Below are 24,435 nucleotides of genomic sequence, written 5' to 3'. Positions count from 1 at the left end.
CCACTATGTAGTATCAGAGGGAGCCTTGTAAGCTATTTATCCTCTAAGCAAATAGAAAAATCTACCCCCAAAAATCTCTGAAAGAAAAATTTCCCCAAAGTGGAAAATATGGTAGAACCTTAATGTATTGAGAAAGAAGTCTTGTTTTTTATTTAGTTGTTTGCTTTACCTTCAGCACAGGCCTTGTGATGGTGCACAGTGTGACAGGTTCTTTTGTGTTTTATAAAGACTCAGGTCTGGCTGTGGGGTGATGGTGACTCCATGCTTATAGGGACCTTTGAGTATCTCCCGCTTTGGATCCTGCCATACGCAGATATTATTAGCCCTATCTTAAAGCTGAGAGAATCTGAGGCTCAGAGAGGTTATACAGTCACACCACTAGTAAGTGTCAGAGGCAGGTTTGAAACCCAGGCTTTTCCTGCCTCTGGTCCTGGGACCCTTCCCTCAGCCCCTGCTCCAGACTAAAACCAAAGTACATTCCTTCACATTCATTAATATTTGTTCCTACTCCTGGCTGCCCTCCTCTTCCTCCTAGCTCAGCCTGTAGTTCTGTCTGGCCCTCCCTAACCCTGCCCACATTTTTACTAAATGCTTGGGAACCAGATGGTAAATCATAAGGGAAGCTTTTTACAAAGAAACAAAACCAATGCCTTCTGCAGATGATAATGGCACCATTCACCTGTAGCTGGGGCTTGGTGAACTGTATCTTCATTGTATTTCAGTTTCTTTTTAATTAAAGCAAAGCCTTGCTTTTCTCTCTGTCCATTGGTGCCTGGCTTCAGTACGATTCACAGTCTTCGGGCCAACTGGCAGTACTGGGGTTGCTGGTCCCTCCAGAACATTTCTTCTCACTACATTTAGGTCTCCGCTCTCCTGGCTGAGTGCCCGCCATGATGGATTTGGTCACTTCCAGGGGGTGTAATGTCTGTTTTACATGTGTTGTTCTTCCAAGCTGAGGCACCGAAGCTAACCCCAACTCTGATTTTCACCAGACAGGTACGCTGACAGAAGACGGCCTTGATTTATGGGGGGCTGTTCCTGTGATGGGAAACTGGTAGGTGTCTTGACCTGTAAGTGAATTTGTCTCTACTGAGCTTGTATGGGGTATTGGTTGAATGTTGCGTTGATCAGAGGCTGAGCAACTTCTGGGAATTCTAGCCTCTTTCTTAAATTAAGTGAGGCTGGGGTTTAAAAGGAAGCCATGAAAGCAGACAAGTAACCTCTAGGGAGAATGTTGAGCAGAGTGATAGAGCGGCATCCCAAGGTCAGGTGGGAGACCCAGGGGACAAAGGGGAACTCGTGGAGCCAACTTAGACAATTTCTTCTTTAGTTGGAATAGAAGAATGTGGGCCCACATACCCACTTCTCTGAGTTGATGTAGGGAAAGCGGTCTATAAGATTCAGCTCCATAGATGTGACCGCTGTTTGCCCTCCTCATTTGGATGTAAATGTAGGCTACCATGATTCCTGGAAGGCGCCAGAGGCAGAGACAGGGATGGGGCAGTATTCTGGGAATGGCAATATTAGAGCCTTGGCCACTGAGAGAAGGCTCTGAGGATAGGTAGACAGGTAGGCAGCAGGGCCAGGCCTCTGTCTGGATGGGGTCATTGACTCCAGGTGGCGTGACTTTACATGTCCTTAGACATTTTCCAAAAGGCTGCCAAGTTTTCATCCTGCCTAGACTGAAATTCTCACCATTAGAAGAGAGGAAATATGGCTGCAGAAATCCACCATGAAAATGTCCACATATGGACCAGGGACTCAAAGCTTTCCCATGGCTCATTATCAGAGAATGGAATCACAGGATCTCAGGACTGGAAGGAACTTCTGAGATTATCAGAAGAAGAGGACTGGGCTAGATAACCCCTGATTCAACCATCTCTCTAGCATCCCATGACATGGTGATTCATCCCCTTCATAGTACGCCCCTCCAGGGGGTTTTCTGGCCTTCACTGAACACCTCCATCGAGTATAACTCATTCCTTTTCAAGGCAGCCCTAAGCATTAGGAAGGTTGGTCTGATCCCCACTTTAATTCTGCTTCCTGGCAAAGGGTCTTCTTGGCTCCCAGTGCAACCCTGTCTCCACTGTGGCAGTCTCTAGCTGCCTGGCTGAGGTCTGTTATAAACCTTAGAGCACCCCAGAAATGTGAGCATGGGTTGTCTTACACAAGGGAGCCCTGAAGTATAAGAGAGACTGAGTTCAGTGAGGGCTGTTTGAGAAGGAGAGAGAAATGCAGGAGTCAGTGAGGCTGGACCTGGGCTGCTTTCTCATTGTGCCTGTTGAGGATTTGGATGCCAGAGCTGGCCAGACACTTACTGGGCTCTGAAGGGAACACTGACCATCGCCTTCTTCAAATTATCCAAATAGAGGAGACTGCAGGGAAGTGGAGCCTCTAAGTTGCCCCTCCCCTGACTCCAATGTTATAGGAAGTAGAAATAGCTCTTAAGAAGTCAGAGTCAGGAAGGACAGGGAAGGTCCTCCAAGTACTCACCAAAGAAATCTACGCTGGATGAGTCCCAGAGGTGTCAAGGACTTGATTTATGAGGTATCTCAGGGAGGGCGGGAGATCCACCCCCGCCCCCAACAAAGAGGAAAGACTAAAGTCAACATAATTGTCCCCCAAAGGTAAACAAAAGAGTATCAGTAACTGTGGACTCCTGCAATTTACAGACTATAAAATCTTTATGGGAATGATCGCCATATGAATCTAGGGCATCCCTGATGCCCTGTGAGAAGGGAACAGGCAGATTTTGGCAAATAGTTCTCTACAGAACATGTCTTTGCAGTCATTCCACTGATGGAAAGATGCTGAAAACACAAAAACCTTCTTTAGTAATTTTTTTTCTTCTTTACTAATTTAAAAAAAGCCTTTGAGATGGTCGGACCCAATAGACTTTGCAGCTGAGAGTAAGATAACACCCAATTATTCAGCCAATACAGAGAGGTATATAGACAATTGCTCCACAATGCACCGAGTATTAATGCCAATGCTCACCAATATTATTGGTCCCTGTTGTGGAGAACATGATACATCCACAGAGACTCGGGGGAAAGGGTTTCCACAGAGATGAGGTAGGGTCTCATAGGATCTTTGTGCAGATGATACTCTGGTGATTTCATCAATCTCCAGAACGTGATGATGTCTCCTTAATGAGATCCATGGCTATGCAGACAGGAGAAACTTAGCCATCCATAGAGGAAGAAAAGATAGATGAAAAATGCTGGCAGTCTAGCCTAGTGATGTCAAGCTAAAGAGAAACAGGGACATGGACCTTCTGCCTGCCTTAGAAAACCACAGATGAACATTATCTTGTAGTTTTTTAATTTTGTTAAATGTTTCCCAATAACATTTTCTTCTGGTCCCAGATGGGAAGCCAACCATGTATTTGATGCCTCTGGCTTAAACTATGACATGCCATTGGATGGACAGTCCATCGAATGATGACATCAGCAGGTCTATTTGGGACAGGCAATCCAGAGGAACCCTAAGTTGGGTCCAAAATTAGATAGGAGCAAGATACCTTCTTGTTTCATATTTGGGAAATTACATGGCATTTTCAATGATCCCAAGCACCCCACCTCATCTTTTATTTATTTATTTATTTTTAACACAATTGTATTCCCAGTTATGATGAATGGTTGTGATCTTCAGTCACCCCAGTCTCCCAAGGGTCAAAGTTGGGAAAGGGCAAGATGCCTTTTAGGACACAAGATGGTGGCAGTGCATGCCCCCTGATGACTCACAAGGAAGAAGTAGCTGTAGGGAGGTCATAGAGGACACATCTGACCCCAGGGTGGTGAACAGAGCAGGGCAAATGCAGACCAGAACCACAGGGCTGAATGGGGGTGACCAGACCATGTCCTCAGGAGACAGAGAGTGGAGATGTGCCTTAGCTCAGGGATCATCCTAAAGAGATTTCAAAGCATAAAGGTCAGAGTTCACATATCTTTTTAGGCAGTTTCTCATTTCCTTTTCAAAAATGGTGGGCACGGCTTTTATAAATGGCCATCCTTTCCTCCTGGGGTCCTCAGGTTTTAGCAGACAGTCTTCTTCTCCAGGCTTTTCCCACTAGGATGTGGGGCCAGCTTGCACCTACTGGCTTGGGCTGCTTGCGCTTTGTCAAAGTCACTTCTGTAAGACTTTGTGGGTGTCTACACTCAGGGCTTGGTTGCTCCGATGAGACCTCATGCGCGCCTGTCAATTACAACAGCTGGGTTGCATCAGAGGCATCTGGGGAAAGAGCAAAGAGGATTATCTGGTTTGCGTCCCTCCCTGTGATTTCATCAGTCTAGGGGACGTCTATTATGCAGAAAGGCAGCGAGCTCCACCCTGGAGTTTGGAAGTTATCTGGGGCCGATGAAGCGACCTACCCAGGGTCACAGAGCCAGTAAGGGTCAGAGCGCATGACTTTCTGCCTGTATTCATCATGCTCCGCTGTGCTTTGGGGGAAAAGCAACAGCAATAACCAATAGTGCTGACTCACACTTCTCCGGGCCTTTAAGGTTCATAGGGCGCCTTTTCCTGAGAAGCAGGTCGTGTAAGTGGTGTTCCTATCTCACAGCCAAGGGCCCTGAGGCTCAGACGGCGTTTGCTCACAGTGGCAGAATTAGTAAGTGCTGGGATTTCATCCCAGGTCTTTCCTGACTCCGGGGCCAAGGCTTGGCCCACTGCTCTCCGATTTGGTTTTAGCCCAAGAAGCGCATGTGAGTTTCTGTTGGGTTTAAAGCATTCGCCTCCAGCCGATTCTACTGGGAGCTCAGCTTACTGTCTCTAGAAGCTTTGGTTGATAACGTGTACATATTCCAGCCAACTAAAGTCCTAATGAATAAGGCTGGCACCCCTCAGTTTCTATGAGAGGATCCATTACCCGTCTTTGCATAACAGAGAGAAATATTTTAATAATTTGCTTTGAATAAAAATATTTATCGTATTAAACTTTGCGTCATATTCCTCTTCCTGCTTTGACATTCTGTGACTGTGTGCAGTAGGCAGTAAAGGGTGGAGTTTGTCCCAAGCCCTTCTTTTCAGGGGAGGAACATTGTTCTCCAACTCATGACCTCTGTCAGTTTCCAGGAGGTCCACAGCTTCACCTCCGGCCATGCTCTGTCCTGGGGCCCCCTCTGTGCAGCCATGGCCAGCTGCCACTCCCTCATCGTGCTGGACGGCACCATCCAAGGAGACCCTCTGGATGTCAAGATGTTTGAAGGCACCAACTGGGTAAGGTCCTGTTTTCTTCTACATGTGATTAATATGAGAAAGAGTCTTCTGAAGAGGACCAATTATGTGCTCCCAGAAATTCAATAAACATCTATTGGGTACCTACTGAAAGCTGTGTGCTTGGGCCTAGGCTAGGCTCTGGAATACAAAAGGTCCAAAATGATACCTGGACTGCCCTCTGTGAGCTGATACATTCCTAGGGGGAAGTATAGTATGAGACAGGCTGTCATGGGGTGGAGTGATGGGGGGTGGTGAGGTCCCCCAAAAGTTAACTTAGATACTTCAGGAATAAGAGGATGCTTTCAGTGGGTGGGGAGAGGGGGAGAGAGCCAAAGGTGGAACAGCCTGGGCGACTGCGGCATCCCTTGGATGTACCTGTCCTCCCTGTGGTCTCTCAGAGGGGCTCGGTCTGTCCGTCAGTCAGTCAGCGAGCATTCGGGGCTTGCCAAGCACCTTGCTGAAGAATGGAGACACAAAGAAAGACCAAACCCTGCCCATGACAAGGAGAAGCTGTGATAATTACTCCATGGGATATGGCTGATTTACCAAGACCAGCCAGCTTTACAGAGACAAAGCCAAATGGAGAGTTTGTTAGTAAAGTCAAGGCCTTCATAGAGGCAAAGAAAAGCAGAACCCGTGGCCCACATCCAGACTGTCATTCCCCTGTAGCTTTATGCATGTTCCCAGGAAGGCAGCGTGTGGAAGGTAGAGAGGGGTTGGACTTAAAGTCCCTAAGCCCTGGGTTCAAATCCTGCTCCCATTTCTCACTAGCTATGTGACAACCTTTGTATGTCCCTGAGGCTGTTGTGAATCTTAGGGTTGGCATCAGAACCAAACCTATTGAGTTTCCAGGGGCAGCGTTGATATAGACTGGACATGTAGTCAGGAGGACCTGGGTTCAAATCCTGCCTTAGTCGCTTACTAGCAAGGGGTCCCTAGATAAGTTACCTAAACTCTCTGTGCCTCAGTGTCCACATCTGTAAATTAAAGGGTCAGACTCAATGGTCTCTTAGACTCCTTCTAGCTCTAAATTTATGAGCCTATGAATTTTCCCAGGAGACTTTTCCTAATGGCCTTATCTAGGAATTTCAGCCGTGTAGCCCAACCCCCATCAAAGGAAACTTGGCGATGCTTCTCGGATGCATCGAATGTAAAATGAATGAACGTTGGTTCACCTCAAGATTGATGACCAAAGAGCCAGGCTCAACTCCATGGCCTCATTTCAGAAGCCTTAACTGAATGTGCTTCATCTGTTGATATTCACCTTGTGGCTAACGGAATCAGATAAATTAATGATGGGGTTCCTACGGGCTCCCCTCCTCCATGCCCCTGTGAGTTTTTGAAACAACTGAAACATTTTCTGGTATGGTTCTGATCTTCTGAGGCTTGTGACCCATGTGATGATCTAACAACGTCCACAAAGGGTTGCAGATCTGTCTCTAGAAGCCTCAGAGGTCTTATTTTGCAGAAAAGGAAACTGAGCCCAAGGAAGAAGAAAGTCTTGCCGGTCGCTCTAGAGCTAAAAGTGATGAAAGATTATCTACTGCAAGCCCCTCCTTCTACAGATGGGAAAATTGAAGCTCAGAAAGAGGAAAAGGCTTGGCCAGGGGCACACAGGCAGCCATAGACAAGATTGGAACTCAGGTCTTAGGATTTGAAGTTCAGGGCTCTCTCCACCATCATTAAATTAGCTCTGCAGTAAGTGGTGACACGGCCTATGTTTGCACCCAGGTCCCTGGCTCCATCCTAACAGCCTGTACTCTTCCTTATTAACAATGGACTATGTAGGGAAGGGTCTTAAGTAATGTCTCCTCCATCAAACTAAATCGGAAATGCTTTGAAGGATCTGGAAGCACACTGAAGAATGTTTCATAATGTCTTCAAACAGATCATTGAAGATTCCTCTGTGGATTTTAGTGACTCTGGAATACCAGCTTCCAGCATAATCATTAAGCCGGGCCCTCAAGCAAGCCAGGTAAGATCTGCCCTTTCATAATGGGGGCCATGTAGCTTAGAGCATGTGATGTTTCAATGATTCCCCTTCTGCTGAGGCCCCAGCTCCTCTTTTAGCTCCAGGCCTCCCTTAGGGGAGGCCTGAAAAGATGCCCCTTTGCAATCAATTTGCGATTGGATGTGCTCTTACAGGTATGGGCTTATCCTCAAGTTGTAAGATGGTCACAAATCCTGTTTGTCTTTTGCTTGTTTTCAGTTACAATGGGGGTGGGGTGGGGTGGTGGTGAGTTTATGATTCTATATTAGGACCTCAGTGGCCAAGGTCCCAGAATCTGTGTATTATAAAAACACAAAGCAAGGACCTAAACCCCAGGTCCTTGGGCTTTCAGATCTTATCAGGGGACATGGACAAGCCTTATTTGTTATTGTGAATTCTCTTCAAATTCACTCATTAGTGATTTTGGCTAGAAAACAGTTTGAATAAAAGAGATCTGGGGCCCTAGTGGACCAGGGGCTCAATATAAAGTAATAGTAAAGAAAAGCAGAACCTCCAGGAATGAGGAAGTCACAGCCCTGCCCCCCCCCAATCCTCTGTCCTGGTCAGTGCTTTTCTGGAGGGTTATGGGAAGTTCTGGGCACTATAAATTAAAAAGGTCATGGATATATTGGTGAATGTTTAAAGGCAGGGATGCGTTTAAAGGGGCGGGGGGCTGGGGAGCCATATGAGCATCAATGGAAGATGGTGAACTGGAAGGAGAGAGGGCTCAGGGGGTTGGGGGGTGGATCCAGAAGAGCATGGGCCGCCTCAGGTGCCGGTGAGTTCCCTCTCACTTTAAGCAGAGAGCAGAGAATTGTCAGGAATGTTGTGGACAGAATTCTTGTGCAGATCCAGACTGGACTAGGGGGCCCCTGGGTCCTTTCTAGGTCTGTGATGCTGTGACTTAACACTGCCCCCTTCTGGTGTGTCTCTAGACTCCAGCAAAAGCTCTTGCCATTTTGCATCAGTTTCCGTTTTCTTCTGGACTGCAGAGGATGTCAGTTATCACCCAGCAGATCGGCCAGGACCACTTTGACGCTTATATGAAAGGAGCCCCGGAGATGGTGGCCAGTTTTTGCAGGCCAGAAACAGGTATGAAACTGCATAGAGTATGATTTTTCTTCTTTAAACCCAGCCTAACGAATGTGACAACAAACGTTTAGAAGTTCAAATGCAGAACACGGAGGCAGGCGGCTGAAGGAGCTTCGGTGTGTTGGAGTAAATGAAAGCCTCACAGGGAATCTGCTTTCTGGGCCAGCTCGGAACCCATTTGTGCTGATTCCTAGTCTGACTAATGTGTACTCCCTGAGGAAAACAGATTTGCCTAAGAAAACCGTTTGCGTTCAAATGAGTTCGTCTAGATCAAATGCCAACTTTCTACGGATTTCTACCTCCATCTTCCTTGAGTGACCATAGATCAGTTACTGCTGTTTACACGGAATTTCTCATCAAACCCAAAGATCTCTTCAGCTTTTCTTCTTTTTGGAGTTTTTTTACTTTCAGTTTAACTCAACACCACAAGCATTTCTAAGTGCCTACAGTGTGTAAAATATTGTACTAAGGGCTAGAGAGAAAAAGTAAAAAAAAATGAAAACATTTCTGCCCTCGAGGAGGTTACATTCTCCTGGGAGGACAAAATATGTACGCAGAGAAGTATGTGTGTTTGTGTGTATATATGTACATGTATATATGTATGTATGTGTATATGTCCATATATGTATGTATATATGTACATGTATATATGCGTGTGTGTGTATATGTATATATATTTAACTAGTGAGAATCCCCTCTCTCTCCCTGGGGTCCCCACTGATGCATTTACTTTCTTAGTCAGCCCGAGGTTACAATTAGTTGCAAGCAAAGGCATTTGGTGAACTAGCAGAATAAGCAGCAATAGAACCCACCAAACCAATGAAAATCACAGAGTGCCCAAGCACCGGACATTGAGGGGATGCCCGTCAACTGGGCAATGACTGAACAAACTGGAGCATATGATTGTGATGGAATATTATTGTGCTCCAAGAAATGATGATTTCAGAAAAACCTGGAAAGACTTTGAACTGATACAAAGGGAAGTGATCAGAACCAGGAGAACATTGTACATAATAATAGCAGCATTGTAACAATGATCACCTGTGAATGACTTAGCTCTTCTCAAAACGATCCCAAAAGACTAATGATGAAGCAGACTATCCACCTCCAAAGAAAGAGCTAAAGTCATCTGAATGCAGACTGAAGCAGGCTATTTTCAGTTTCTTTCATTTTTTCTTTTATTTGAGGCTTCTTGTACAAAATTATTTATATACGATGGAGAAAGGCAGAGGAATGCAACTTGGAGGGACACGAAGAGCTGACTGGGCTGGTTTATGGGAGGGCTCATCCCATCTGCAGCAGAGGCCCAAGGGGGCAGAGGTAGTTTCCGTGATATGAATTTCAGGGCTCAAGCATGCTTCCAGGGTGAAGAGATCACCAGGGAATGGGGAGATGTCTGAAGGAGTGCAGCCTGGTGGGAAAGGGAGCTCACTGTTCCATCCCTATCCCCTAAACCAACATTCCTACCTTTGTTATGTTTGCTTGTCAGCAGAAAACCTCATAATCTGGGGGCTATATTTTAGGCAAGAGAAAATCTGACTCTTTCTCCACATAAATGGAGTACAGTACAGAGAATGTAAATGCAGGGTAATTTATTTTTCAGAAATGAGGGAATAGAACAACCAATAATAACGGTATTTATACATCAATTTAAGGTTTGCAAAGTACTTTACAAATATTGTCACATTTGACCTGGAAGGAAAGGTGCTGTTGTCTCCATTCTATCAATGAGGAAACTGAAGCTTAGATGTTAAATTACTCTCTTCCTGCCCCATAGCTAGCATTGGAAGCAGGATTCGATGCCAAGTCTTCTGACCCTTGTTATGGCCCCGGGCTGCCTGGGGATGGGGATGAGAAGAATCAGGAAAGGTCTTGTCACCATGAGCTACTTGAATTCAGTCTTGAAGAGAACTAAGGAAGGTGGAAATAAGGAGAGGGAATATTCCTGGAATCGAGAGAAGCTTATACAGAGACACAGAGGCAGGAGGATATGGTCGTTCACAGGGAATAGGGAGTTCATCAGCCTGTCTGGTCTGCAGAGTCCAAGAAGGGGAGTGAGCTGAAGGCAGTCTGGGAAATGATTCCACCTGGCAAACAGAGGGCTCCATATTCATCCTAGCAGCATAGAGAGCCTTTCCAGAAGCCCCCATCCTGCCTCCCCTACCCTCATGCCTCCCAGAAGATGAAACGATCCCTTACCATACAAATGTGGATCACCTGGTTGTGTCACAACCTTCCCTTCCCTTCCCTTTCCCATCAGCTTCTTCACAGGGTCTTTGGTTGCCATTTGCCCCTTTATTAGCTTGCTGCCAATTGTTTCCTATTCCTAAATGTTGTCTCTTGAAAATACTAATAAATACAGGAACAAGAAGAAACCTTGATACTGAACGTGATCTCTAAGGATTTGTATGTGATGGATTCAGAGGAATCAGACACAGGGTTTAGTGGACTCCCTAACAATCATGTTTGATACCATATGAGAAAAAACCACCATATAACTTACTGCATTTTTCACATTTCATTACATGTTTTGGTCTCAGGCAAATTGAACCACAGTTTACTTTCTTCCCTGGGGATCCCAACAGCTGTTTTCCAACGTACTCCACTTCCCAAATTTTCTTTCTTTCTGTTTTCCTTGTTTCTTTCTTTTTGTTTCTTTTCTCCCTTCCTTCCTTCTTTCCTTCCTTCCTTCCTTCCTTCCTTTCACATACCCCTTTTCTTCAGCATCTCAACTCACCTAAACACCATAAGCATTTACTGAGCACTACTGTGTACTAGGTACTGTGCTAGGTAGCAGGGCTACAAAACAAAAATGCAACTGCCCCTGTACTCCAGGTGTTTTTGGAATAGTTGTTTTATCCTTCTAAGCTGCCGGATCTGGCTGAGATCTCTATCTGTAATCAGTGTCCCAAGGACAGATCTGTTGAGGTTTCAGGGGTCAGGAATGATCCCCCAGCCTAGGCTGCCTGCCTAGGTGTGAGCCGTGGAGCCTTCAGTGACACCTAGAGCTCACCATTTCCTTCTCTCCCAACAGTTCCCCCAGATTTCAAGACGGAGCTGAAGCACTACACCACGCAAGGTTTTCGGGTCATTGCCCTGGCTCACAAACCTCTAAAGGCATGGAAGTACCCAGAGGTGGGCACTTATGCCAGGTAAGCACTCTGCAGTCGGTGTCCTTGTAAAATCTATTGTTCTCCATTGGCATGTGGCGGTGTGAACATACACTGAATGATCACAGGATTTTAGAGCTTCCGGGGACCTTGGTGCTCACCAAGCCGGCCCCCCCCGCCCCCCAGGAAAGTGATGTCCACAGAGGGCATGTGACTTCCCCACTGTCACCCGGACACTTAGCCACCCCATCCTCCCAGGTGCAGCTAAGCTTTCCTTCAGGGTCAGAGTGTCTGTGCCTCAATTCCTTGAGCATTGTAGACACTGGGTAAAGTATTTATTGAATTGAATTAAATTGTATATTCACTTGCAGAAATGAAATACCAAAAGGGTGAAACTTGGTCACTTTAAAAACAGGATTTGTCATAAACCCTTAGGTCTGCAGAACTCTGGCACCAAGAACACAGCTCTGAGCCTGAGCAGCACTTAGCTTCACTTGAGTCTTGCATGGAAAAGGGTCAAAGTCTTTATTTACTGAAGGTCATGGAGTGGATTCTCTGGCAGAGAACCTTCCATGTTTGCTGTTGTTCAGGGCTTTGCATGGCTGGTGATCTTGCCCTGTGGCCATGGTGCTCTTACCCAAATCTTGCTATCAAGGTATCCTATTCTAGTCACTGAGGGAATTAAGGAGATTGGAGCAGCAAGTGATGGTGAGAATTAAGTGAATCCCACTGACTCCATCTTGTAACCCAACTCTGGAGCTGGCTCAGTTCCCTTTCTATTCAGCTATGGGTCTAGTCCAATTTCTGTCCTGTGAGAAAAGTTTATTCAATTATGGGAACTGAAAGATAATTGATTGCATTGTTTGAACTCAGCCCTTCATGGCTGGGAAGCTGGACCACCCCTACCTGCTGCTTAGAGACCCTTAACCAAGGTCCTAGGTTACAGTGACCAGAAACCTGATCAGATCTGAAGACTGATGCAAGGAGTTTTTTTATAACTACACATCTCAAGCAACCTCACATCTTATCCGAAAACTGACCCCATCCCGATCAATTGGTCATTGCTTCCATGATCCTTTGATTGTTAACAGACACTTGGGAGTGGGGAGTGGGACACTTCTTTTTCTGAATTCATGAAATTGTATCTGTTCACTCTTCCCCTCCCAACTTGGAAATCCCCAAATCTTTCCTCCAATTAGAAATCAGATTAACTAATCTTGTATCTTGATATATTGTTTCCTTTTAATGAATTGGTCTTATTTAAGTAATTGTTTTTAACGTATAAAAGTCTGTCTCCACCTGTGTTTGAGATCCAGTGCCAAAGCTGAGGAAGGTAACTGGTCCTGATCTTTTGGGCAATCGCCAGGAATCGCTTAATAAATCAAAATGCTCAGAAACATAGACCTTTGTTTCCTCAGTCATTTCATCTTTCACCTGCCGCATCACCACACGGGTCCCTTTTAAATATTATTTTTCTTTTCAATCCAAAGAGAGGAAGTTGAGTCAGAGTTAACATTTCTAGGCCTTCTGATCATGGAAAATCGCTTGAAAAAAGAGACCAAGCCAGTGTTGAGAGAGCTGAGCAGCGCCCGGATCCGGACAGTCATGATCACAGGTAAGCGTCCTTGGGAAATTCAAGGGTCATACTCTAATGAGGGTCCAAGAAAGTGCTGTTGAGTGACTGAATGAGTCTCTGGAAATGACTCGATTTGATCAAGCATTTCTCTTTTCTGCTGTACAGTCAGGCTCTGTGCTAGGCTTGTCAGTTAGCTAATGAGCATTTATTAAGCACCTACTATGTCTCAGGCACTGTGCTGAGCACCAGGGATGCCAACGAAGGCAAAAATGTGGTCTCTGCCTTTAGAAAGCTCAAATCCCAATGGGGGTGGTGATGGCAGCGCTTGGTATGGATACAAACGCAGAAGCAAACAGTTCTTGTCGTGAAGAAGCTTATATTCCACTGGCGTCTACAACATGTACATGCTTAAGGAAACCTAAGACTGATACAAAGTGAATGCGAAGGGATTTCAGTCAAAGGAAGGTGCTGCTATCCTGAATATCCTGTTTGGCCTCAGCTCAGAAGGAAGTCTCTAATGGAGTGTCCCAGAGACCTGTGCTGTTTAACATTCTTAGTTGTGGCTTCAATAAAGGCATGAGAGTTGGCATGCTCAGCCAGTGTGCCAAGGACACAAAGTGAACACACTGGTGTGATGACCCAAAAAGTTCTTGGTGACCAAGAGCATTTGGTTCAGTGAATAAAAGGAAATCCAGCTGGGATAAACTTAACACCTTTCATTTAGTTTCAATAAAGTCCAAGATGAGAGAAGCCTCGTTGGGCAGCAGTTGGTCTGGAAAAGATCTAGTGAGACTGAAAACTTAGTGTATGGTATGACCACCAAGAAATAGGATTCATAATGGCAATTATTCAGTAAGGGAAGCAGGGCATCCAGGAGCAAGGAGGGGATAGTCCCATTGGATATAGATTATTGTCTCTCCTGGGTACCACATTTTAGGAAGGACATTGACAAGGTGGGACTGTGTCATTTAGTCAAATAGATTGAAGGAATGGGGAAGGTTTAGCATGGAGAAGAGAAACGTGGGGTGGGAGTCTCATGATGGTGGCTTTAAGCATTTGAAGGACTATCCTAGGGGAGGTGGAATAAATTTCTTCTGTTGGCCCCAGAGGACTCAAAGTGCAGGGAGTGGAAGCTGACAAGTGGTGATTCAGGACTGACATCTGGAAAGGAGAGCCTGCCTAGCAAGAGTTTTCCATGGGTGGGATGGATGGCCTACCTTGGGAGGTCCTAGGCTTCCCTTCTCTGGAGATCTGCCAAATAGAATTAGTCTTCAGAAAAGAAAGTTGTTGGGGATCAGCTTGAGGGGTGCTTGGTCAGGCTTGGGCTGGACTTGACTGCTACTGAGGGCTTGTCCAGATCTGAGATTCTGGGATTCTGGAAATTGTCCTTTGAAGATGGAGCAAGGACCAGGGCAGGCTCCCAGTCCTAAACTCCATTTCCTTTTATGTGCTACCAATCCAGGCAGGAGCTGGGGATGCTGGGTGATAGGGGCTGGTGGCATCTTTGTGTCCTCTGCTCCTGCCCTGAGATTGCCCTTTCAGGGCTGTGCCTGGCAGGTCACCACTTCTGTGGCAGTCTCAGTTAGTCCCAAGTGGCTACAGTCTGACTTCAGGATCATATATGCCAAGCTTTGAAATCTCTTTAGGATGATCCCTGAGCTAAGGCACATCTCCACTTTCTCTGTCTCCTGAGGACATGGTCTGGTCACCCCCATTCAGCCCTGTGGTTCTGGTCCACATTTGCCCTGCTCTGTTCACCACCCTGGGGTCAGATGTGTCCTCTATGACCTCCCCACAGCTACTTCTTCCTTGTGAGTCATCAGGGGGCATGCACTGCCACCATCTTGTGTCCTAAAGTTTCCCCCACTAGACTGGAAGCTCCTTGAGGGCAGGCACTGTCTTCTGCCTCTTTTGTATTCCCAGAATTTAGCACAGTTCCTGACACATAGTAGGCACTGACATATAGTAGGCACTAAATAAATGTTGGTTGGTTGATTGATTGAAGGGGCCCCAGGACCTTGGGTCCTAAAACTAGCACTTTCTCCACCTTTGCAATCAAAGAAGCCCATTTGCACTCTGTGGACAGCTGTAAGCTCCTGACTTGGGTGTCGCTGGTGATGAGTATGTAATATACAATGACTGTCTTCTTAGGGGTAGTCTGGGGAGGAGGTCCCCATAATGTGAAAAAGACCTTCAAGGTCATCTCATCTAACGCCTCATTTTACAGAGGAGACTGAGGCCAAGAGAAGTCATGTCAACTTGCCCAGGATGCAGAGTCAGGATTTGAAGTCCAGATTCAATGTTCTTTCTTTCCCCTGTGCCACAGTGAAATCCTCATGCACTGACCAGTCATTCTAATTAACAAAAATTCAGATGACCCGCCAATTTTCTGGAACATGTGTACTGTGTAAAGCAAGGCACACCTGCCAGTAGAGCATACTGGGAGAAAATCAGTGACCTCAGAATCTGAGCCGTATCTGGGTTTGCCTCTCAGCTCAGTCACTCATTACCTGGGGGACTATGGACAGCTCGCTTCTCCTCTAGACCACAGTTCCTTTGGGTATAAAATGAAGGAGCCATACCAGATGGTCCCTACGGTCCGTGGGGCCACTAGGGGGCTCAATGGAGAGACTGCCGGCTCTGGAGGCAGGAAGACTCATCTTCCTGAGTTCAAATCTGGCCTCAGACTCTTACTAGCAGTGTGACCCTGGGCAAATCACTTCATCCTGTGAGCCTCAGTTTCCTCAGCTGTCCAATGAGCTGGAGAAGGAAATGGCAAACCACTCCAGTATCTCTGCCAAGAAAATCCCAAATGGGGTCACAGAGAGTTGGACACGACCAAACCACAACAATAACGTCCCTTCTAGTCCCGATCCTGTTCATTCAGAAAGTTATCAAATGTTTTCTGAGGATGGGAAACATTTGAGTTTACTCAACCAATGTTTGTGAAATATCTGATATTTGCCCCACATCTTTCTGGACACCCAGGATACAGTGATGAGGATGGAACAGTCCCCTCCCTGCCCTTCAGGAGCTCCCATTGTCCTGAGGGGAGACACAGGATGTGTGTAGACACATTGTAGGCACCTAGTAGATACAGAGTGACTTCAGGGGAGGAAGGTTGCTAACCACTGGGAAGGTCAGGAAAGCTTCATGCCAGATGTAGGCCTTGAAGGGACTTGGGGAGCCAAGGTGAACAGACAGTGGAAGGAAGTTACCTAAAAGTGGATAGAGCCATTTGTCTCAGTATTTGAGCAGAAGAGACCCTGGTGGTCAGACACCCCAATCATGGGCAGAGGGAACTTGTGTAAGCCTGGCCCCCAGCCACAAGGCTCCCTCCTCTGGGCCAGGGCACTTGCCCAAGGGTTCCTAGCAGGTTAGGATATTTGGAATCTGTTGTCACGTATAAAATAAGGAACATTAATTTTCTTTCTTTGTTTTCCCTTTTTGATCCAGGTGACAACCTTCAGACTGCCATTACAGTTGCAAAAAATTCTGAAATGATTCCTCAAGGTGATAAGGTGATCCTCGTTGAGGCCAATGAACCAGAAAGCTTCTCTCCTGCGTCTGTGACCTGGCAGCTGTTGGAGGACAAAGAGGATGGGCACAAAAATAAGGTGCGCATGTCAGAGAGCCTGGTCTACTGTAAGCAGCACAGCTGGTAATAGGCATGAAGGAGCTTCCTTGGGACCACAGGGTTGAGAGTAGATGGGAACCCAGATACTAATTGTACCCCCCCATTATACAGACAAGGAAACTGTGGCACAAGCAGAAGTGACTTATTCAAAATCATTCACACAGTAAGGGGTAGGTCTAGGATCCTAATGCAGGTCCTCGGATGCCCAATCAGGGCAGCACATGACTTCTATGTCGATTGAATCCAATTCGGTAACACTGTGCATGGAGTCCTGTTCTAGGGACTATGGATGTGAACAAGTAACAGTGAAGATGACAATGAGAAGAAATGATCTTTCCAGTTCCTCATCTGCTCTAGGGCTTGCCAAGTGCTTTACATACATAATCTCAGAGAATAAAGACTCTGCTCTGAAGGAGCTTCAGGGCTTCACTGAGGGGGAGCTGTCAGATTCTTTCCTTCCTTCTTACTCCCCAAGCAAGCCGCCATCATAGCGATAGCTGCCATTATTCATGGGATCTGAAAGGGATCTCCCATGCCATCTGGTCTGATCCCTTCATTTTGCAGGTAGGGAAACTGAGGCCCCAAGCAGTTATATAATTGGTCACACAGTGAGCCAGGCGGTCCGTGGCAGAGCCAGGATTCAAACTCTGATCTATCTATCTCCTACCTAATGGTCTAGTTAGAGAACCTTGCTGCCTAAGCTGGAATAACAGCCCCTTATTTTAATCCCATGTTTACAAAACTAGCAAACCCCTGAGCCAACAAGCCTCTCAGTTAGTTAATAAGCATTTATTAAGCACTTACTGTGTGCCAGGCATCGCACTGTTTTCACATAAACTAATGCATTTTTTTAAAAAGTAATAATGACTTCCATCCATAGAAGGTTTTCTTCTTCTAACAGCCCTGCAGTGAAGCCAGGACAGGTGTTACTGTCCCCAGTTTATACGTGAGAAAACTGAGCACGAGAGCCATTGTGTGGCTTACCCCATGTCATACAACTAATGGTTGTGCCAGGCTTAGACTCTGTCTTCTGGGCCCCAGGCCCATTATATTATGAGTGTTTGGATCATGCACAGCCTGGTTAGGGCCAACTCAGTCCACACTTCTGTAGATAACAAACTCCTTGGGCATCTTCCTTAGGTAGTCTGAGGAAAGGAAGGCAGAAAAATGTCAGCCTTAGGCATGGAGGGGGAAGCAGACACCTAGACAGCCTGCAGTTCTACCACTGGCAACTTTTTTATTAAAATGCAAATACTCCAGAGACAATGGAGACCTTGAATCTTCTCCCTCAGAAAGCCGCACTCTGGCAACTATGCCATCTTTGTCCCTTAGACTTATACTGTGACCATCAAAAGGTGCCTAAATACAAGCTTTCCAAACCAGGGCATTATTGGGCCTTGTGTGGGTCCATGAGCCCCACAATATAAATTAATTTATTAGGTCTTTTCCTTCCTGGAAGCCAGTTGGCATCTGGGAAGAAGGAGGCATAGGTGGGTAAATTTCAAAAGTTGGGCTGGTGGACAGGGAAGCCCAGCCCCTGGGATAGAGCCATAGGCACTAGGGGACATTGGAAACACCCTGGGTAATGGTGTTGGGAGAAGAGAAAATGGAGCAGAAAGGGAGGGGGGATGGTAAGGGAGGCAAACATCGCCTGTTTCACACCTGCTCCAACGCGCTGCATCTTGGGTTTTAGGAGATCTGTCTCCCCATTGGAGATGCCTCCTTCCCTGAGGTGGGGCCAAGAGACCATTACCACTTTGCCATGAGTGGGAAATCTTACCAAGTGATCACCCAACATTTCAGCAACTTGCTTCCCAAAGTAAGTGAAGAACAAGAGTTTCCCTGTGTTCCTTGGTGGGGTGGGCCTGCCAGCCCAGACGGGGCCTGCATTTCCTCTATATCTCCTCATCTCCATTCCCTTTAACTCATGTTTTCGGAATGCTTCCTCTGACTGTTCCATCCCCAGCCTCCATGGAGAAAGAAACCTCTGGGGAATGCCAGGGACGCGGCCTGGCTGAAGGACTGTGGACCCAGACCTACCATAAGGCTGTTAGGGAACCATAGATGGAGACTCACTCCCATATTTTATGTTTGAGGAAGCTGAGGCCCAGAGAGGCGAAGTAGTGAGCCCAGGAGAGCCAGGATGTGAATCCAAATCCTTCACTCCCAACTTAGTGCCCCTCACACTGAAATGCCCCTTTCTTCTTCATGTTTGGGTCTGTGTCTTAGAGCCAGGAGAAGGAAGCAGAAGGCCTCACTTCCCACCTCCTGCAACCATTCAGGCCCAATTTCATCCTCTCCATGTCCTGTTTTCAAAGCACAGCATGTAGTCCTGGGCTTGAGTGCCTTCGAGACAAGCAGTGCCACGTAGACTGAGCTGGTTATCTGGACATGGTGTCTAGCATGTCCTGGCACCTCACAATCCTGCCCGCAGAGAGCCAGGCTTGTGAAAGTCACAGGCACAAAGCTGAGAAAATGCGTCGATGCCAAGTAGCTTCTTAAGCATCTTGTCCTGCTTCTCTGGGCTGTTGGTTTTTGATTGATTAATACTGCAGAAGCGCTGTAGACATAACTGATGGGGTGGATGGCGCAGAAGCTCCTAGGGCTATAGCTCCGTGTAGTTGGTTAAATATTAAAGCCCAAGATCTCTTCATCCTCCCCTTCCCCAGCCCCCAGAATTGTGCGCAGTGACAGATCTATCACATGGGGTGGGGGACATTAAAGGGGGAGCCAGCCAGTCATTTGTCAGACTCTTTTTAATGATCATTACTGTTTTCTCCTTTCTCATCTCATTGTTCTGTTTTCATGGCAGATCCTGGTGAATGGAGCCATTTTTGCCAGGATGTCTCCTGGGCAGAAATCAAGCCTTGTGGAAGAATTCCAGAAATTAAAGTATGTTCTTTTTTTTCTAATTAATTTATTTTTAGTTTTCACCATTCACTTCCATAAGATTTTGAGTTCCAAACTGTCTCCCCCTCCTTCCCTCCTACCCTAATCTTCCATCTGATACAGTCTCTACATATATATTCAGATTAAACATATTTTCACATTAGTCATGTTGTAAAAAAGAATTAGAACCAATGGGAGAAACCATGAGAAAGAAGGAAAAAAAGAGAGAGTAAACAGTCTGCTTTGTTCTGCATTCAGACTCCATAGTTCTTTCTCTGGATGTGGACAGTATTTTCCATCATGAGTCCCTTGGAATTGTCTTGCATCACTCAGAAGAGCTAAGTCTATCAAAGTTAGTCATCAAACAATGTGTCTGGTACTGTGTTCTGCTCACTTCACTCAGCATCAGTTCATGTAAGTTAAAGTATATTCTTTGCCATAAATGAAGTGTTTTCTCTCTGGCCTCCCAACATTGTTGGTAAAGGTCATACTCAGGCTTGAAGAGAGAGAAAAGAGGCAACAGGATGGTTTGTGTGCCATTTAAATCGGGGGATAAGGGCTTGGGATGAGCCATCAATGTTCTGGCAATAAGCATTGGTTAAACACCTACTATGTGCCAGGCACCATGCTAAGCAGTGGGGATACAAAGAAAAGCAAAAGTCATTCGCTGCCATCGAGGAACTCCTGGTCTAATGGGGGAGACAACCTGCAAACAGCTGTACAGACAAGGTATAGGGGGAATGAATCAGAGATAAGCCACAGAGGGGAGGCACTGGCAATAAGGGGGAGGCCTCCTGGAGGAGCAGGGATTTTAGTGGGAATTTGAAAGAAGTCAGGGAAGCCAGGAGGTGGAAATGAGGAGAGAGAAGATTCCAGGCAAGGGGCATAGCCCAGAGTCTGGGGACAGAGTGTCTTGTGTGAGGTCCAGCAAGAAGGCATATGGGATGGGGGTGAGGAGGTGTAAAGGCTGAGGAGGCCGAACAGAGGAGTTTAGACCTGGTCTCTTCCCTCTCCTCTTCTTCCTTCTCTTCTCCTCCTTTTCCCACTCCCACTCCTACTCCTTTCTTTCTTTCCTTCTTTCTTTCTTTCTTTCTTTCTTTCTTTCTTTCTTTCTTTCTCTCTCTCTCTCTCTCTCTCTCTCTCTCTCTCTCTCTCTCTCTTTCTTTCTTTTTCTTCCCTTCTCTTCCTCCTTCTTTCTTTCTTTCATCATCTTCTTCTTCCTCCTCCTCCTCTTCCTCCCCCTCCTCCTCCTCCTTCTCTTCCTCTTCTTCCTCTCACTCCAATTCTTCTTCCTCCTCTTCCTCCCCCTCCTCCTCCTCCTTCTCTTCCTCTTCTTCCTCTCACTCCAATTCTTCTTCCTCTTTCTTCATCATCAATGCCACAACCACCACCACTATCATCAACAAACACATGCCTATTGTGTGCCGGACACTGTGTTAAGCCCTAGACAAGGGTTACAAAAGAATGCAAAACTATGGCCTCTGTTTATCTTATTGATGCAATTATGAATAAAATTCTAGGAGGATGTTGAAGCATTTCTGCATTGCTGGTTTCTCTCTTAATAGTGGATCCTTGGCATATGTGATTTCATTCATTGTCTCTCCAAGCAGATGGGAGCTGGTTGCAGCCTTGGTGTTCTCAGAGTGGTTTCATGAAGTACTCTGATGGTGCTTTATCAGATGCTTCAGAGATGTGGACACATGTACACTGTGTGCATGTGTGTGGATGTCTGTAGGGTGTTCCATTTGCTTAGTTATTTCTACAATTTTCATCACCAAAGTGTCACATGAAAATCACCTTATCAGCCAACAAACAAACCCTCAAACTCTGTGTTTGTTGCATGAAGCTAAGCTGGAGAAGCTCTGATTGTGTGATCCTCTAAAATGTTTGGCACGGAAGTGGCAAAGGTCACTCGGTGGGCCTCTTCTTGAAGGATTTCTTTCTCTGTACAATGAGGGGTTGGGCTAGATGACTTCAGAGTCTCCTCCAAAGTGTAGGTCTAGAGCCCTATGAGGACCTCTATGGAAGTCTCTGGAGGTATCCCTGGGGCTGGAGTAAGATAACCTAGAGGAGGAGGAGAGGTCCAGGTCCTCTTGTCCCTTGTGTCCTATAGCCCTTCTTTCCCTAGAAATGGCAGGGGCATGCATGCCAGAGGTGATGGAGATGACTCATAAAACACTGAATTTTCCCATATCCTTTTTCTTCCAGTTACTATGTTGGCATGTGCGGTGATGGAGCAAATGACTGTGGGGTGAGTAGAAATTCTTGTTCTGTCATCCAATGTCCAAGGTTCTGCTAGGAGGACCCGGTGGCTAGGCTCTGCCTCCTCTGCTCTTAGCCAGCCTTTGGTCTTTCTGCTGTTCATTGACATTAAATATGAATTTGGGCAAGAGACAGAGAGACTGCAAGCAGACCTGTTGCCCCCCTCTCCCGCTGCCATGGCAAACTTACTGAAGGAGCCTTAGAGGCCACCTCATCCAACCTCTCATTCCACAGAGGAGGAAAGAGAGGCCAAGAGAGGAGGAGGGATGTTCAAGGGCATTTAGCTGCTAAGTGGCAGAGCCAGGGCTCAAAGGCCTGCTCGAGCCCAGTGCCCTTCCTATGACTCTATATGTCTTCCCTCAAAAATGCCTGAGAGCAACAGTTCTCACCTCATGGTCCCCAGAGCCCTGTGGAGGAGGGGCCATGGAGTCATTGCCAGCAGTCCTTGGATTCATCTCTGTATCACATGTTGCTGTTTGCAAACTTAAACTTGCATTATCACTGGGTGACAAGCCCTCAAAGAGATCTTCCATCCATTAACTGAATGGTGCTCCTCCCACAGACATCCAATACTATGGCTTCAAATACCTAGAAGTGGTGTTGTGATGGAGACAGTGCTTGATGAGAGAAAGTGATCATGAATTCAGTGTCTCTTTAGATAAGCTTGTATTGAGTGGTAGTAGGGAAAGATCACTTCCTGGAGGAGGAAGTCCTGTCTGTGAGACTTGCTGTATGAGGAAGCTTGAGGTAATCATTTAATCTCCCTGATCCTTGGTTGCCTCATCTGTACAACCAGGAATCTCGACAGCCATTGAGGTCCCTCATAGCCCTAGAGCTAAGGTCCTGTCTTGGCAACAATCTGCTAGCAGCTGCTGAAGGGGCGTGAGACCCACCAACAACCAGCACACAGAAAGCTGCCAGTGCAGGTTCTTTTGATCTGCTTTACTAAGGAAAGCAACATTAAGCGGTTAACAATCTTACTTTAATCCAGCATACAACTATCATTCACTTACTTCAGGGGAAAAAGCCTGCATCCTGAACTTCAGAACAAATACAAACAGATTACAAACGTCAACAGAGACCTCATCTGATTCAAATCTCAATGTGTGGTTACCAGAGTTTAACCAAGTCCAAACATCAGGGTTTACAAGCTGGAGGGCTCTTAACTGCAGCTGCCCAGAGCCTTCACATCAACATACCTCCAAGAGTGAAAGCCTCCTGCAAATAGCTCTGTTCTAGCTTTTTACACCCTCTTTAGCCTTCATTAAATGTCATCTGAGCAACCAGAACTTAGGCTCCTACTATTGGTCCTGGTCTTAGCAACTCCCCTTAGGACCCTGGGGGCTTCACACCCACGTAGGCTTAGCACCTAGTAGCTAGGGGTTTGGACCTACTTGGGAGCCAAGATATAATCAGACATCCCTTCATTGGCCCCACCTGGAGCCTCAACTGAAGCCTATTCAAATGGGTGGGTGGGGCGGGGAGATCTTCTCATTTACTGATTGCCTTTACAGATGATAACCTTGATCATGTGGCAGTCTGACACGTTTCAATTTTAAACAGAGGAACTTCTCCCCAGAAAGCTTGGGAGTTACTCACTCTTAGAGTGTGCCTATTTGACAGAGGCCATGTGGACCCACCTGCCCAAGGACCCGTAGCTAATAAACTCAGTGTGAAGAAGGGTAAATCCAGGGGAAAGAATTTGGGAGTAAGGGTAGATTTTAACTATCCCTTCAAAGCCTCTGCTTAAGTTGTGTACATGCCAGCTATTATTATCAACATTATTACTGTCATCACCATCATCATCACCACCACCACCATCATTATCACTATCACCCTCACCACCATCGCCATCATTGTTATCACCATCGCTACCATCACCATCATCGTTATTATTCCTTTCAAATGCAGTTGGTCATTCTCCTCCAACAATTTTCTTCAGGCTATCCTTCCTTCACAGTTTGCATTATCATTCACCTCGTGTTGAAATCTAAACTCAGAGAAAATTTTCTGTTCACAAATGACTTAAACTGAATAGAAGTTTGTCACACATGGAGATAAGAATCAGCATTGATATAATGTTTTAAAGATTGTAAAGCACTTTACATATATTGTCACGCGATCCTTCCAGCAAACCTGTGAAGCAGCAGCTACAGATGTGATTATCCCAACTTTACAGGTGAGGAGACAGGATCAGAGATCTGAAATGACTTCTCCTGGCTGTGCCACAGAGTCAGTAAATGTCTGAAGTGGGATTTACACCCAGGACTTCTTGGCCTCAAGTCTAGCATCCTACTTATTAATTACATGGTCTATCTTTTCTTTAAAATGATCACTTTTACAATTTATACACTGCTTTTATGGCAATGATGACCTCTGAGGTCCCTTCCAGCTCTCTCTGTATGAGCCTGTTGTCCAACGATCAGTCTAATCTTTCTTCTATGGAACAGCCTTCCAGATCCTCGAAGACAGCTATCATGTCCTTCCTGATTCTTCTCTCAACTGAACCTACCAATTTTCTTCAACCAGTTCTCACATCAGCATGATGTTCAGGGCTCTTTGCTTTCCGAGTCACCCTCCTCTGGCTACTCTGTGGCTTGAGAATGACCTTTTTAACTGTGGCACCAAAGCACAAACTTAAGCCCTAGATGTGGTGTGA

General features: G+C 46.1%; 1 protein-coding gene across 1 annotated transcript in view; it reads left to right on the top strand.

Moving 5' to 3' along the window:
- ATP13A5 (ATPase 13A5) overlaps positions 1-24,435 on the top strand; it is a 114,369-nt gene that overhangs the window by 62,276 nt on the left and 27,658 nt on the right. Inside the window, exons 13-22 of the mRNA XM_036756038.1 lie at positions 993-1,054; positions 5,070-5,220; positions 7,109-7,195; positions 8,146-8,302; positions 11,337-11,454; positions 12,903-13,027; positions 16,445-16,636; positions 18,317-18,444; positions 19,438-19,517; positions 21,723-21,765. Of these exons, the coding sequence (XP_036611933.1) occupies positions 993-1,054; positions 5,070-5,220; positions 7,109-7,195; positions 8,146-8,302; positions 11,337-11,454; positions 12,903-13,027; positions 16,445-16,636; positions 18,317-18,444; positions 19,438-19,517; positions 21,723-21,765 (1,143 nt within the window). The remainder of the gene's footprint in view (positions 1-992; positions 1,055-5,069; positions 5,221-7,108; positions 7,196-8,145; positions 8,303-11,336; positions 11,455-12,902; positions 13,028-16,444; positions 16,637-18,316; positions 18,445-19,437; positions 19,518-21,722; positions 21,766-24,435) is intronic.

Source organism: Trichosurus vulpecula, chromosome 4 (genome assembly GCF_011100635.1).
Source record: "Trichosurus vulpecula isolate mTriVul1 chromosome 4, mTriVul1.pri, whole genome shotgun sequence".
Classification (NCBI taxonomy): domain Eukaryota; kingdom Metazoa; phylum Chordata; class Mammalia; order Diprotodontia; family Phalangeridae; genus Trichosurus; species Trichosurus vulpecula.
The sequence above is the reverse complement of the archived record's forward strand: the minus strand, read 5'-3'. Positions and strand labels throughout refer to the sequence as shown.